The sequence below is a fragment of the Tetrao urogallus genome (genome assembly GCF_951394365.1).
Source record: "Tetrao urogallus genome assembly, chromosome: 10".
Taxonomy (NCBI): Eukaryota; Metazoa; Chordata; class Aves; order Galliformes; family Phasianidae; genus Tetrao; species Tetrao urogallus.
The window spans coordinates 11,187,429-11,200,222 of NC_136823.1; the positions used below are offsets into that span (position 1 = coordinate 11,187,429).

The 12,794-nt window shown below is 48.0% G+C and overlaps 1 protein-coding gene across 2 annotated transcripts in view; it reads left to right on the forward strand.

The window, feature by feature from the left end:
• Positions 1-12,794, forward strand: part of SLC6A6 (solute carrier family 6 member 6) — a gene marked incomplete at both ends in the record, with an annotated part of 79,056 nt that overhangs the window by 19,751 nt on the left and 46,511 nt on the right. The window contains one exon of one of the 2 annotated variants that reach the window (XM_079540186.1): positions 10,703-10,721. The exons of the other annotated variant lie outside the window; for it this stretch is intronic. Coding sequence (XP_079396312.1) covers positions 10,703-10,721 — 19 coding nt within the window. Of the gene's footprint in view, positions 1-10,702; positions 10,722-12,794 lie in introns of those variants that run through there. 2 annotated transcript variants of the gene reach the window in all.

Consider the following 12,794-nt stretch of genomic DNA (forward strand, 5'->3'; position numbering starts at 1 on the left):
AGAGATATGTGCTCTGTGGGCCTACACAGCTAGCAGAAGTTGTGAAATTTCTTGGAGGAAATACAACGCAGAGAACTAAGTGGTGTGGAAACCTTAAATGGGGATGTAACCGCAGCCACTTCTTAGTCAATGCTAAGGGAAAATAGGAGTGTGATGCCCTTGTATTTGAAAATCTCTTTATTTTTAAGACAACTTTTATTCTGTTTGTCATCAGTGCTGAAAGAGGAAGCTCATAAAGAAAAGAAACAGTTTTCCAACAATTAAATGCTTTATTAATGGCTACTACTTTATCTGGACGGATACTGTCAGATGAATCCTGAGGGCTTTGCAATACAGAAGATCTGCACTACTTAAATAATAATTCCTGGGGTAAAGCTAAAATAGGGTGTGAAAACTAGCATTCATTAGTATTCAGACAATTCTCAGTGCTCAGCATACCTTCCATAGGTAATAAATGAGGAACTTACATCTGGGCTATTTACTAATAAAATCCCCAGCCATTTCTGTAGAATTTGCTTTACTACCCGATTATATTCATGTGATCCTGGGAAGGAGAGTTCAAGACATCCTTATTCTGGATGTTCTTTTCCTATACACTTCCTTCTGAGATCTGTGAATCAGAGGTTGCTTGAGCAGTGTTCCTCCTGAAAAACATTTGCAGTGCTTTTGATGCAGACTTTTTGCTTCATTGCCTACTCCACATCCTTGGCTGTAAAAACAATTTCTTCTGGTTTCCCCTCATACTCTAAGAATAATTCAGGACATAGGATATGCCAAGAGAATTGTGAAAGCCTGAACCAGGATTTTGTGGCCACGATTCTGCAAGTAGAGGCAATGACATTACTCCTGAAGTATTGCAGCTGCTAGAAAGTGTCAGCAAACAGAGAGAGAAAGAGAAAACAGCAGAGCTTCAGAGAGTCACCCATGATGAAAGATTAAAAGTCTTCTGGCTTTTGAACCAGAAGAGAAGTGGGGTTTTTGGCATCATCATGAAAACTAAGGACAGTGTGAACTATAAAATACAGAAACATGTGAAAGATCTCATTCACTTCATAGTCATTCACTTCATAGATCTCTAGCAGAGTCAAAGGAAGTAGTTACAACACATTTATCCCCAGATCTAGATGAAATATGGCCCAAAAGATGTGTTGTGTAGCTGGGATACAGAGGGGTCAGAGTCCCTTACAGTGACCTGGTACCAAAGCTCCCTTGGTACCCCTGTGTGATGCACCAAGAGGGAGGCAGCTGTCTTTGACCCCGCAACAGCTGAATGAAGGTGCTGGACTAATGGCATGACACTGGTGACAAGAAATAGCCCTCTGACCATAAAAAAGGCAATTTCAGCAGTGTAACCTATGAGGCTGGGAAGCAGTACCATGCCATGCCCCACTGCTGACAGGTGGGCTGCCTCTAAAACTGTATTGTGCAAAATACTAGAGAGTGTGCAATTTGTAAGAGCCTGCTGCAGGTAGCAAGGCAGCTGACCTGTCAGATGATGGGGACCTGCAAAGAGCTCCATTGGTCTTATGCTTCTTTTCCATCTCTGATTTCTGCCCTGCTGATGTTTGAGCTCATTACTGTCCAGTCGCGTGGTTTGTTTTATAACCAAAGGGGACAGCTGAGTTCCTTCTCCAGCAACACTGTTTGTTTTTTTTTTGTGATGCCAATGCCATGACCTTTATTCACGAAAAACAAATGCGAATGGGGAAACCAGGGTGGAGCTCCATCAGAAATGTGATGTAAACAGCTGCAAAGATGTGGCTGTGCACCTCCAAAGACATTTCCCACCAGGTATGAATCTGAGCAACACGGACTGCAAACACAGCAGAGATCCTATCTGATATTTTGTTAAGCTAATTGCCTATATCTAAAAGCAAGGACTAATAAAATTGCCAAACTGAATTCTCGGTCTAATTAGACAACAATAGCTTCCAAAGGACTTAATGGAAACAAACGCCCATTCCAGGTACATGCTGACATTTCAGCAACCTCTTTCTACTGTTCAGGAAGGTATCAGGGTCCCTTCAGGAGAAGAGCTCCTTTTTGTTGTGAGAACACATTCTCCTCAGTACCCTTGAAATCTCATCCTGAAGCAAGTTTAAAATAATTCACGCTTTCTCTCTTACAAAAATATTTCCATATTTGAAGCAAACAGCTGTGGAGAGCGTGGAAGAGCGGCAGAAATGGGACCTGGAACAGGCTGCTGGTGCCCGGTGGGCAGGAGCCCATGCGTTGCTTCCCTGTGCCATGGGAGCAGCAAGTGGGTGCCTGGCAGGGAGAACATGCCCGGTACACGTGTGGTCCCAGTGAGCGTGTAGCTGCCAGACGGAGAGGATCCCGGTGTGATCTGGGTGGGTGGATCCCTGTGAGGCAAGCATCCCTGTTATCAGCACTGTGTGCTGTGCTTGATGTCACAGCCGCAGAGCCAAGTGGGGCAAAGGGGCTGGGGGCACCCCATAGAACTGAGACAAGGTAACTGAGGGTCCTGCGTTCGTTTTGTGACTGGTGTCATGTTAACACAGCTCTGTGATTACATGCTACGCTGTATGGACAGGAATTTTATATGAACTGTTAGCGCAATGAATTGCATCTAAGGGCGAGATTTAGGTTGGATATAAGGAAGAAGGTCTTTACAATAAGAGTGGTGAGGCACTGGCACAGGCTGCCCAGAGAGGGGTGAGTGCCCTGTCCATGGAGACAGCCAAGGTCAGGCTGGATGGGCTCTGAGCACCTAATGGAGCTGTGGGTGTCCCTGTTCATTGCAGGGAGGTTGGACCAGATGGTCTGTAAGGGTCCTTTCTGACTCAAATGATTCTATGATTCTATAGCTTAGTGGACATGGTGGTGATGGGTTGATGGTTGGACTACATGATCTTAGTGGTCTTTTCCAACTTTAATAATTCTGTTTCTATGATGCTGAGGTGGATGGATTTCTGCCTGGCTTTGCTCCCATGGATGTATGGCTCCTGGTGGGTTTTGCCCCACGCAGGCAGCCCCTTCTCTAACAGGCTCCATAACAAAAGCTTGAAAAAGATCGGAGCACACATCCTGCTCACTCCACCTTCTCGTCTCCTTAAATGGGTCGGTCTTTCAGTAGGTGGGGAGGAAACATCTCATAAAAACACCGTTGTCAAGGCTGCTTCTAAACAACAGGGCAGATATGCACACCATTAGCATACAGGGACATGCAAGAAACTCCCTCAAATTCTGCCCTTGCTGACAACACCACGGTGAGTCACGTTGGCGTGGGGCCAGGCCAGGAGCAAGCTGCTGGGAAGCACCCGGGCAAACTTTCCACAGCCGACGCCTGCCCAGGTCAAGAGCCAGCGTCAGGTATCCATGCAGGGATGCCGTGCTGAATGCTGCTGACTTTATTTTGGGCAGTGGAGATTCTGGCTGAAAGATCACTTGAGAGCGTGCCAAAGGCCCAGAAAAGGTAACTGCTTAGGAAGGCTCAAGGTCACCCAAGCTGCCCGCCTCTCCACAGTGACATCGCTGCCCTCTGGAGCAGCACTGCCGCAGCCGTGGAAGCCCAAGCATCCTCCATGGGGCACGTGGGGATGGCTCCAAGTGTCTGCGCCCAAGGGCAGTGGGCAGGGACGTGCCAGGAGCTGTGTGACATTCCGCAGAAGGGCAGCACAGTGCTCTGCGGGTTAACCACGAAGCTCCCTGCGCCGGCTCCCCTGCCCCAGCCACCAGACGCAAGCAGTTTGTTTTGCATTTGGACTGGTAGGCTGGAAAACCAAAGTGCTGTGTTTTTAAGTTTATATTACATGCTTGCGTTCCAGTTCTGTTAATTAAAATCATGTAGCTGAATGAGCAGTTGCTTGATAGCTTGCAGGGTTTATTTTAAATTTTCTCTCTATTTTTTCTGGATGCTCGAGCATTTGATGCTCTTCCTCTCTCTGCTTGCAGCACATTAATTCACCTAAGTAGAAACTCTATCTGTCTGAACCAGTAAAAGCGTGCATTTGGGAGCGGTTTTGTTTCTTATGGTATTTTCTGTTACTGCTTGCCTGCCGCTGCCAATGTAATTTGTCAGAATAAACTAGGTACTTCAAAATCAGTTTTTATACACTCTTCCTAAGTGTTCCACCATCATTTGAGAGGGGAGGGAGCAGGGGGACCCCCCAGCAAATAGAAAGGAATATGAGCATGAGGAATATACTTGAGTGATCACACTTCTTTCTCTTTGTGGGTGTGATCCATCACCTTGTCTGGATCAGTGGGAGCATAGGTAGGCTCACCACCGTGCAACTCAGCACTGCCTTCCCCTGCAGTGCCCACTGTCACCTGGCACGTAGTCAGGGCAGCTCAGCATGGTGACCAGCTGCAGATGGAATGGAAAGGGATCTGCACAGCAGCCTTAGACCCTGCTGACTTTTTATTGCTGTCAGTGCATCTGCCACAAGTTCTTCCCCATCTCCTAGCCTACGTCCTCCCATGACTTCTCATCTTTTGCCTGGCCTTTGCAATGCCCCATAACCGCCCCAGCTTTGCAAGAACTGTTCTGCTTGCAAGGCTAAGGAAATCTCTGTGCAGGCAGAATATCAAGCCGGAGTACAGCGGGTGTTCAAAATTGTAGATCGGCTGTGTCATTGCAGCCCTGTTCTGCTACAGGGCAAACAGCATCAGCTCCAAGCACACCTCGTGCCACTGGTGTAGTGCAGGTGCAGGACTCACCCCACCAGGGGAATGCTGCTTAAACTGCCCAGACTTACAGTGTTGCTCTCAGGACTGCAAACTCAGAGTGCGGACATGCAAAAGGCTGTGCCAACACAAGCACGACTTACTTGGTCTGCACACAGAGCTCCTTGCAGCTCAGCTCTGCACCCACATGCTTCTGTCACGCAGGAGTGAGCATCACCTTAACCCAGCAGAGCCCTTCTATGCAAATCTCTGCCTGCTCTGCATTGTGCAAAGTACTGATTCCAGAATTAGATCCAACAAGATGACATTTTTCTGCAGCAAGCACATTCAGACTTAGCCTTTTCAGGCCTTGTATCTCGGTTATTAATAGTATTGTTTGCCTTCTTTTGGAAAATTGAATTCATATGATAAAGAGGAACTTTATATATTAAATTCTGATGCACAACTTCTGGTATGAGTGCTCTTGCAAAATACAGAAGTGGAAAATGTAGGGTATGTGGTGGGAAGTTGTTTTCTTTTTTGTTTGTTCATTTGCTGCTGTTGTTGTCTTTTATTTTTGCAAATTTCATATGACAAAGCCAGCAAAGAACAATGGCAACATTTAACAGATCTGTCACCTGTTGATCTTGTCCCATCCAATCAGGTGGCAAATTCAGGCAGGCATTGCAAGGTTTGATAAGAGCTTTTACGTAGCAATTATTTCAAGCAATAAAGAAATGATTAAAAGATGTAAGTAGTACATCTGGCAGTATACACATAGCTCTAGGTACGCTTAATTAAAATAGAAGAACTTTCTGGGAAGCGCAGTCATTGGATTTCCTTCTGCAGCAGTAAGTGAAACGAAGAGCACAGACGTGGATTTTTGCACAGGACAAATTCTGCAGAGTATTTCTCAGGGACCCCTGGAAAAGAAGAGTCAAACAGAAGCAACACATCCTTGTTGCACTTCTTTGCTGTGTCTCTGTTAAGAGTTACCCCAGCATTTAGCATGTGGGACGCAGCTGAACGAAAATGGCTTTCTTGAATTTTTGGTGACTGACTGAAATCCACACACGTACCGGTTATTTTAATTTAAGGAAAAAGGATTTTGTTTCTTTATCCTGTTACATAACTCTGGATCTATTCTCCCTTGAATACACAAGTGTGTTTATCATTAATCTTAAAGGGAAACAGTCACCCTTCAAAACCTTTGCTGAATTTATATGTTTTTTAATGTTGGATCCCAAACGACCGGCTGTGAATTAAAGATGAAAACACATTGTTTATTTTCTAAATCAGATTACCTTAACCTCATGTTATGCACGGCTCTTTTACTGCTTTTCCCCAATAGCAACAGCGAAGTTAAAAAAAAGATCATTCTTTTGGACATGACTTCCAAAATGCAAAACATACAGCTCCTGCAGCACCCAGCAGAGCTGAGTCCCTGTTATTGCTTTTAGCTCACTTTTATGAAGCCGGCTGCCTTTCAGCTTGGATACATTCTTTAATAATACCTATAGCTTTCATTCTATGCCACATTCCACTCAAGGGTTTTAAATTGCTCAGGAGCTCTTGAAAATCCTATGGGCACAGGGAGCTTTTTTATTTCCAAATAGCTGTCAGTTAACCTGAGACACCAGTGTGACCACTGGCGCCCAGTTTAGTCCCTCTGGGTTTGCCCCTCACTTTAGGAATCAGCTCCTAAAGAGGAGGCATTTCTAGACCTGCCTGGTGTTTTGGAAAGGCTTCAGCTTTTCAGATTTGCAAAGTGCCTCAAATTAACAGGTAATTACCTCGATGTATGGAAACGACCAGAAGAAGCAATCCTGTAATGGGCAAGCAGTTTCAAACATAAGCAAAATAGGCCACCAGTAGTATTAAATCACATTCTTAATAGAATGTAAAGCCATTGAGGCTGCTTTTTAAGAATTCCCGTGGCTTTTGGTTTCCTGGTGTGCATTGGTTCCATCCTTGGCAGATTCACATGATGGGGTGTACCAAAATCACAGGTCGTGCTTTGACTTCAGTTTGATATTTTATGTACGTATGATTTAAGGAGATAAACTAAGAAAAACTAACTGCCCAGGCTATATATAATTTCATCTAAAACAAATACAAACTAAAACTGCAACAACTGAGTGGGTTGCGTGGATTAGTGAAATATCCCAGTACATAATAGCAACAGCAACAATTCTATTCCCCTGTTCAGTAATGCTTCAAATCTGCACTGCGGAGTCACTGCATGATGCTTAAATCTCCCACCAAATCTGCTACCCTTTTTTCAAGCTCATGGTTCTTTGCCACAGAGGAACCCTGAAGGCTGCTCTTGTATAGGGGTATTTATACAGGAAATCTGTGTTTGGAGACTTGTTAATGCAGTGGGTTTAATCAGAGCATCTTTTTACCATTCTTACCTCCGTCCTTCTTTACAGATAGTGAGTGCTCTTAGAGTTCTGCCTGGAATAAATTCTTGCTTTTATAATTATTTTATTCTTAATCTTTATACGTAAAATCTTTCCAATCCTTGCAAAACCTGTCTCTTGTTCATGCCTTGGTCCTGACTTACATTCCCCTGAGCAGGCACAGGATGAGAAGAAACAAGTTGTTTTTCCTTAAAAAGGAAATCCACTTCAATTTTAAAGGTTTGCTGATGAGCATATCTTAGGTCCTGGTGTGATACCCCTCCTCCATGATAGAAACATGATCTACCTGTGCCATACGCTTGCGTTACTACGCATCCATGTGCGAAATGAGGCAGCCCCATCACTGCCCCTTGAGACCTCCTTCCCATGGTGCAGACACAGCGAATCTCTCCCAACTTCTGTGCCATCTCAGTAGATTTCCACACGCCGGAGCCAAGCTGGGGATTTGGCCCAGTGTCTTTTTTAAAACCTGTGACCCAGACGTGGAGATTAAAGACGAGTTCTGTTATTGGATTAAACAGATACAAGAGGTGCTCACAACATCAGCACTTAACACCTTAAAACTCCAGACAGGAGATCTGCGTGCAAATGGGGAATACATTCTGTGGGAAGGAGGCAGAACACAAAGAGCACCGCTAAGCTGTGCCTTGGACAGGTGTGAAAAAACCAGCCATGCTGGGTGACGTGCAAAGCACTGCAGCGTTGTATCCTGGCTTTCCATAGCATCATACCACTGGATATGCTGTAGGCCTGGTGTACAAGTCATTCAGACTGTATTTTACCTGTAACCAAAGCGGTTTGAGCTGAATTTATTTCAGTTTGGAAGAACATTTTCATGGTGTGCTGTTGAAAGGGTGACGCTTGGCTCTGCTATTCATGGCACCATCGCGTATTGAAATGAACGGAACTGAGGAACAGAAATAGCAGTAGATTAAAGGCAGACCATCAGTAAAAGGACAGTAATTTAAGGCACTGTTTACATGCTTAATATGATGCACATGCTTACGCTTTGCAATTTGGGCTCTGACTTGTGATGTCGGTTACATAAGAGCTGGAGGAGGCATTAGTGGTGCCATTCCCCAAGCACGCTCCAAGCTCCATCACAGAAGTTGTGCTGTCTCGTATTGAAACAGCAGGCAGCGATGCACATATTTATGACACCGAAGTACTAATTAATATCATTGTTCCCCTCAGTTCCAGGTACTGTTTACACACTACTGATTTCAAAACAGCTTGGGCTGTTTTTTTTCCTTCCCCCCCGAGCAATTTTTCCCCCAAACACAGCGAGCAGCCACGTGCTGCGTGTGGCTGATTTATTTATTTTTTTTCTAAAGAACGAGGAACAACAGAACAAGAGAGAGCCAGAGACAGAAAATACAGGCTTTGATTCCTCTAGAGAACTTGAGCAAAATGTTCCGCTGCTGTCAGTGGTACAGCTGTGCTGGCAGGAGCTGCGGTACAGATGAGGCTCCAGCCACTACTCGCATTTTGCTGCCGCTTCCTCATCGGCATCGAGGCATCCTCACTGCAGTGCGCAGGTGGGAAATGCTCTGCCTCGTTCCCCAGCACGGCTGTGGCTGTCAGGGTTTGCGGTCCCCCGTGGAGTCTCACAGGGATGCGCGCGGATGCTGAGCTGCAGTGCAAGAAACCTGATTCATAAGGCGTAGGTGGCAGCATGCACTACATCGTGTAATTAGTTTAAACCAGTCTGTCAGAGCAGATAGCTTTTCAATTAGCTGAGTCTATCTTACACCTGTATCTATCTTTCAGTTTGAGGTCTATTCATTTTTCCCACCAGCTCGGTGCTGGGAAATCAGGGAGTGCTCCGAGTTGTGATGCTGTGGCTGTGGCACGCTGCACCTGGTGTCCTGCCTGCAACCAGTGCACCTCCCCAAGCTTCTGCACCAACCAGCTTTTCCTAGAGATGTCCCTAAGGCCGATGTGATGGAATTCGGTTCCCTCACTATCCGGGTGGTAGGTGAGGGGCTCCATAGGTGTCACTCACCGAGCACCATCCCGGTGGTGTGGGAAGTTCAGGTCAGTGTCTGGGACAGCCTGACGGCAGTGCTGGCGGGAATGTTTGTTCCTTCTGGCTGAATCCCTGCTGCTCGCAGCGTACGAAGTTAGCACAGAGGGATCTCTTTATCTGCTGCTCTGCAGCATGAACGGTATTTTACAGTGCAGTGCATCTCAGTTCTTTGCAGGGGCTGTATGAAAATGCTTAGTGAGCCTACATGCTGCCGTACCCTTTATTCACAGAACGACAGTAGATGAGGGTAGAAGAGCAGAGAGACATCTCTGAGCCACATCCCCGTCAGACTCCATGAGGAAAGCACCACAGGCTTTCGGAGAAACGAGAGCCAATGCGGGACAAACGGACAAACCGTTGCTCCGCTCCTTTCTCCTGAGGCCGCCCCACCGCACTTCGTAGCGCGGCCGAAGCCGGGCGGGGAGGAGGCAGAGAGCGGTGCTGCCGGGTCCGTGCCGCTCCCCAGGCACCTGCCGGCCGCGTTCTCCCCAGCAGGAAAGGGTCGCCCGGCACATATAATGCCCCCCAGCCAACTCGGAGCGACACCGACCGCGGAGTCCGAGCGCCCGTCGTCCTCCCGGGTAGCGCGGCCGGATGCTTTGTCTGAGAGAAGGGCTCTCTTTGTGCGGGAATGGAAAAATAGCAACAGACGAGAAACGAAACCCTCGCGCGGAGCCCTCGGGCAGCGGGAGAGGCTGCGGCCGCGAGCACGCGGGGCGGCGCGGGGGGGGAACCGGCCCCGGCCCCGGGCGGCCGCAGCCGCTGCCCCGCACCCGCCCGCCCCTCCCCACCGCCCCGCGGCCGCCTGCCAGCCCGAGCTCCGCCGCCGTGTCTGCGGCATGGCCCCTCCTCCCCCACACCCCTTCCTTTAGGCTCCCCCCTCCCCAGCAAAGAAGAGGCCGTGCCGGTGTTTTTCCACTCAGCAGGATGGGTGATGCTCAAAGCTCCCTCATTAGACAACAGACACGAGAGGTCAGGAAGAAAGCGCTTATAAATTACCGTTTCCTCCCGCTCGGCGCTGTTAGTCGCGCCGCACCGCTCCGCCGAACGCTCCGCACGGCCGCAGGGGCGCAACGGCGCGCAGGCACCGCGGGCAGCAGCGGACGCAGGTAGCGGCACCTCCCGGGAGGGCGGGCGGTGGGGCCGGAGCGGAGCTGCGAACAAAGGGCGGCCGAGCCGAGCCGTGCTGCGCCGTGCATCTCCGAGCGGAGCGGAGCGGAGCCGAACCGGGCCGGCAGCGCCCTGCCTTTGTCCGCGCTGCCTGCGCGTTCCCTTCCCCCTCCGTGTATTTATTTGCTCTTTCTTCGTCTCTTAACCTCCCCCTCCTCTCCCCAGCTGTCTCGTTACCCGGGTGGTTTTATTTTTTCCCCAGCGGTTATTTTCATCCCCCCTCACCCCTCCCCATCACCACCTTGCGTTAACTTTTTTTCGAGATAACAGTTTGTAGCGGTGTAATTACCCACTTGCTGGCGGCCCTCCAGCGCATCTACGGAGCACGTTGCTCTTTTTCGCCCTTTTTCTCTCGCCTTCCCCTCCCGCTCCCACTCTGCCCGCTGTGTTTTTTCTGGCTGCCGTGCACTAACCTCGAGTTCAGAGGCTGATACAGGCGATGCCGCATCTGATGCTCGTGGGCCTACCTGGTGGGTAATACCGCTGCTGCTCTTCCTTTGCTTTTCCTCTTTTTTTATTTTATTTTATTTTATTATATTATATTATATTTTATTTTTTTAATTGCTCCTTGGCGAGCTCAAATCAAAGTTGTGATGGGTTTGGGGCTGCACAGGGCAGGGTGTGGAGCTCAGTGTGGGGTGATGATTCTGGGATGAGTGGGATCCACATTTCCCCCAATGGTTTTAGGATAACGGCTGCCCATCTCACCCCTACCAGGCAGCGTGTGGGAGGATTTGCGAGGTTTCCATATAAGAACATGGGAGAATTTATTCCACACGGGCAAAGAAATGTGCGAACTGTGTGTTAGCTAGGAAACAGAAGACAAGCTGTGTTGTTCATAGGCAGCTCTGAGAGGGGCACAACTTTGTATTCAGAAACTGTAAAAGCTGATTTCTGCTGTTTAATAAGAGCTACGTTTAAAGGAAATCGCTGATGGAAAAAGTAGTGGGGGAAGATGCAAATGCGAAGAAAAAGCTCCACATGTATTCCAGCACGGTTTGTGCCGAGGTGTAGAGATGGAGTTTTTGGTTCGTTCTCATTCTTTTAACCGTATTGGGAAAGGCATTAAGAAAATGCTGTGAGAGGAGCTGGTTACGTTGGAAGTGCTATTTTGGTAACTGCAGTATTTTTTTGCTTGCGTGACAAAATGTTTTGTATTAGCAGGAAAGCGAGGCAGCCCTGTCTGTAGGCTTGTCAGTGTAATTTGGTGCTTGGGTGACAGTTGCTACCGGTTTAGTTTGCACGGAGTTGGGAGTAAAACAGCCCATTAAAACCTGCTGCTGTGGAGTTTGGAGGTGAGAGGCTTTGGTGGAAAGCCTTGATGTTTCTGATAGCTGGCTGTTTACTTCAGGGTTAGGATTTGGGTGAGCTCACTGCTTATTCTCATTGTCTGCTTTTGCATGAGTACTGCAGAGAGATTTCCCCGAAGGCTGTCACAGAAGCGCAGTGGTGGGGTTGCCCAGAGGTGGGTTTGGTTTGTTTTTTATTAAAGAAAAATGTGAGTAATGGAGGCAGGCAGCACCAGGACGGAGTCACTCATCCGCACACAGTGAGAGCGAGTACTGTTGAGGCTGAAGCACGAGTGTGCCTGGAGGATGTCATTGTTGCCTTGGTTAGGCTGATACTGGAAACTTTATTTTTGGCACTTTCAGAGATAGCATCTTTGTGTTTCTCTTCCTTTTCTCTGCTTTGCATGTGTTTTTTCTCTTCTCCCCATTTGCCTGCATCTCACCTTCTCTTCTCCTTCTCACCTGCTTTGCGTTGCTTTGAGGCAGCACCCACTGGAGGGCGACAGACACCTGTCCCCGTGCTGCCCCGCGTGGGAAGGGAGCGGACCCCACAGCCCGGGGGACAAAAGGCCGCTTCTCGCTGTCATTTATTAACCCGCATCTTTTATGTGTGGTGCCAGGGGTGTTTGGTGCCACACTTTGCAAAAAGCGGGAGCTGACATTGGGAGGTACTGGGAAGGTGGCTGTGTGCTTGGGGTGCTGGGTGAAACAGCCTGGGGCTTTGTCTGTAGGGATTTTGGTCTAGAGCTCAGCAGAAATTCAGAATAATTCAGATGCTGCTATGTTTGGTTTTATTTTACTGTGCTGCAGCTGAGAGCAGGATGTTATTGGCAGTGACTGATTTGTAGCTTTTGGGGGGGTTGCTTGGTTGTTTCTTACGTGGCAGAGGTGAAATGTATGGACTGTGGCAGGAGGCTTTGGTGCATTTTAAATCCTGCATGGGAAAAGGTGCAGCATTGCTGGGGAAGAAAGGAAGGCACTTTGAGTTAGCTTGCTTTTTCTACACAAAGCTTATGGAAGCCCTATGCCTGAGCACAGCTGTTTGTAAAGCCTCAGGGATGGATTTGTCCTACAGGTGATCATTGCAGATATTTCAATGAGTTTCCTCTTAAACCAATACTCTGCAGAACCAAGACTGAGCTACATCTTGGTGGTCTCTAGCCAAGTCCTGTTGGCTGAATGTCTCCAAAGAAACCCTCAGGCACAAGCCTTTAAACAGGCTGCTGTGTCTCTCAGGCACTGTTGTCCACAGTA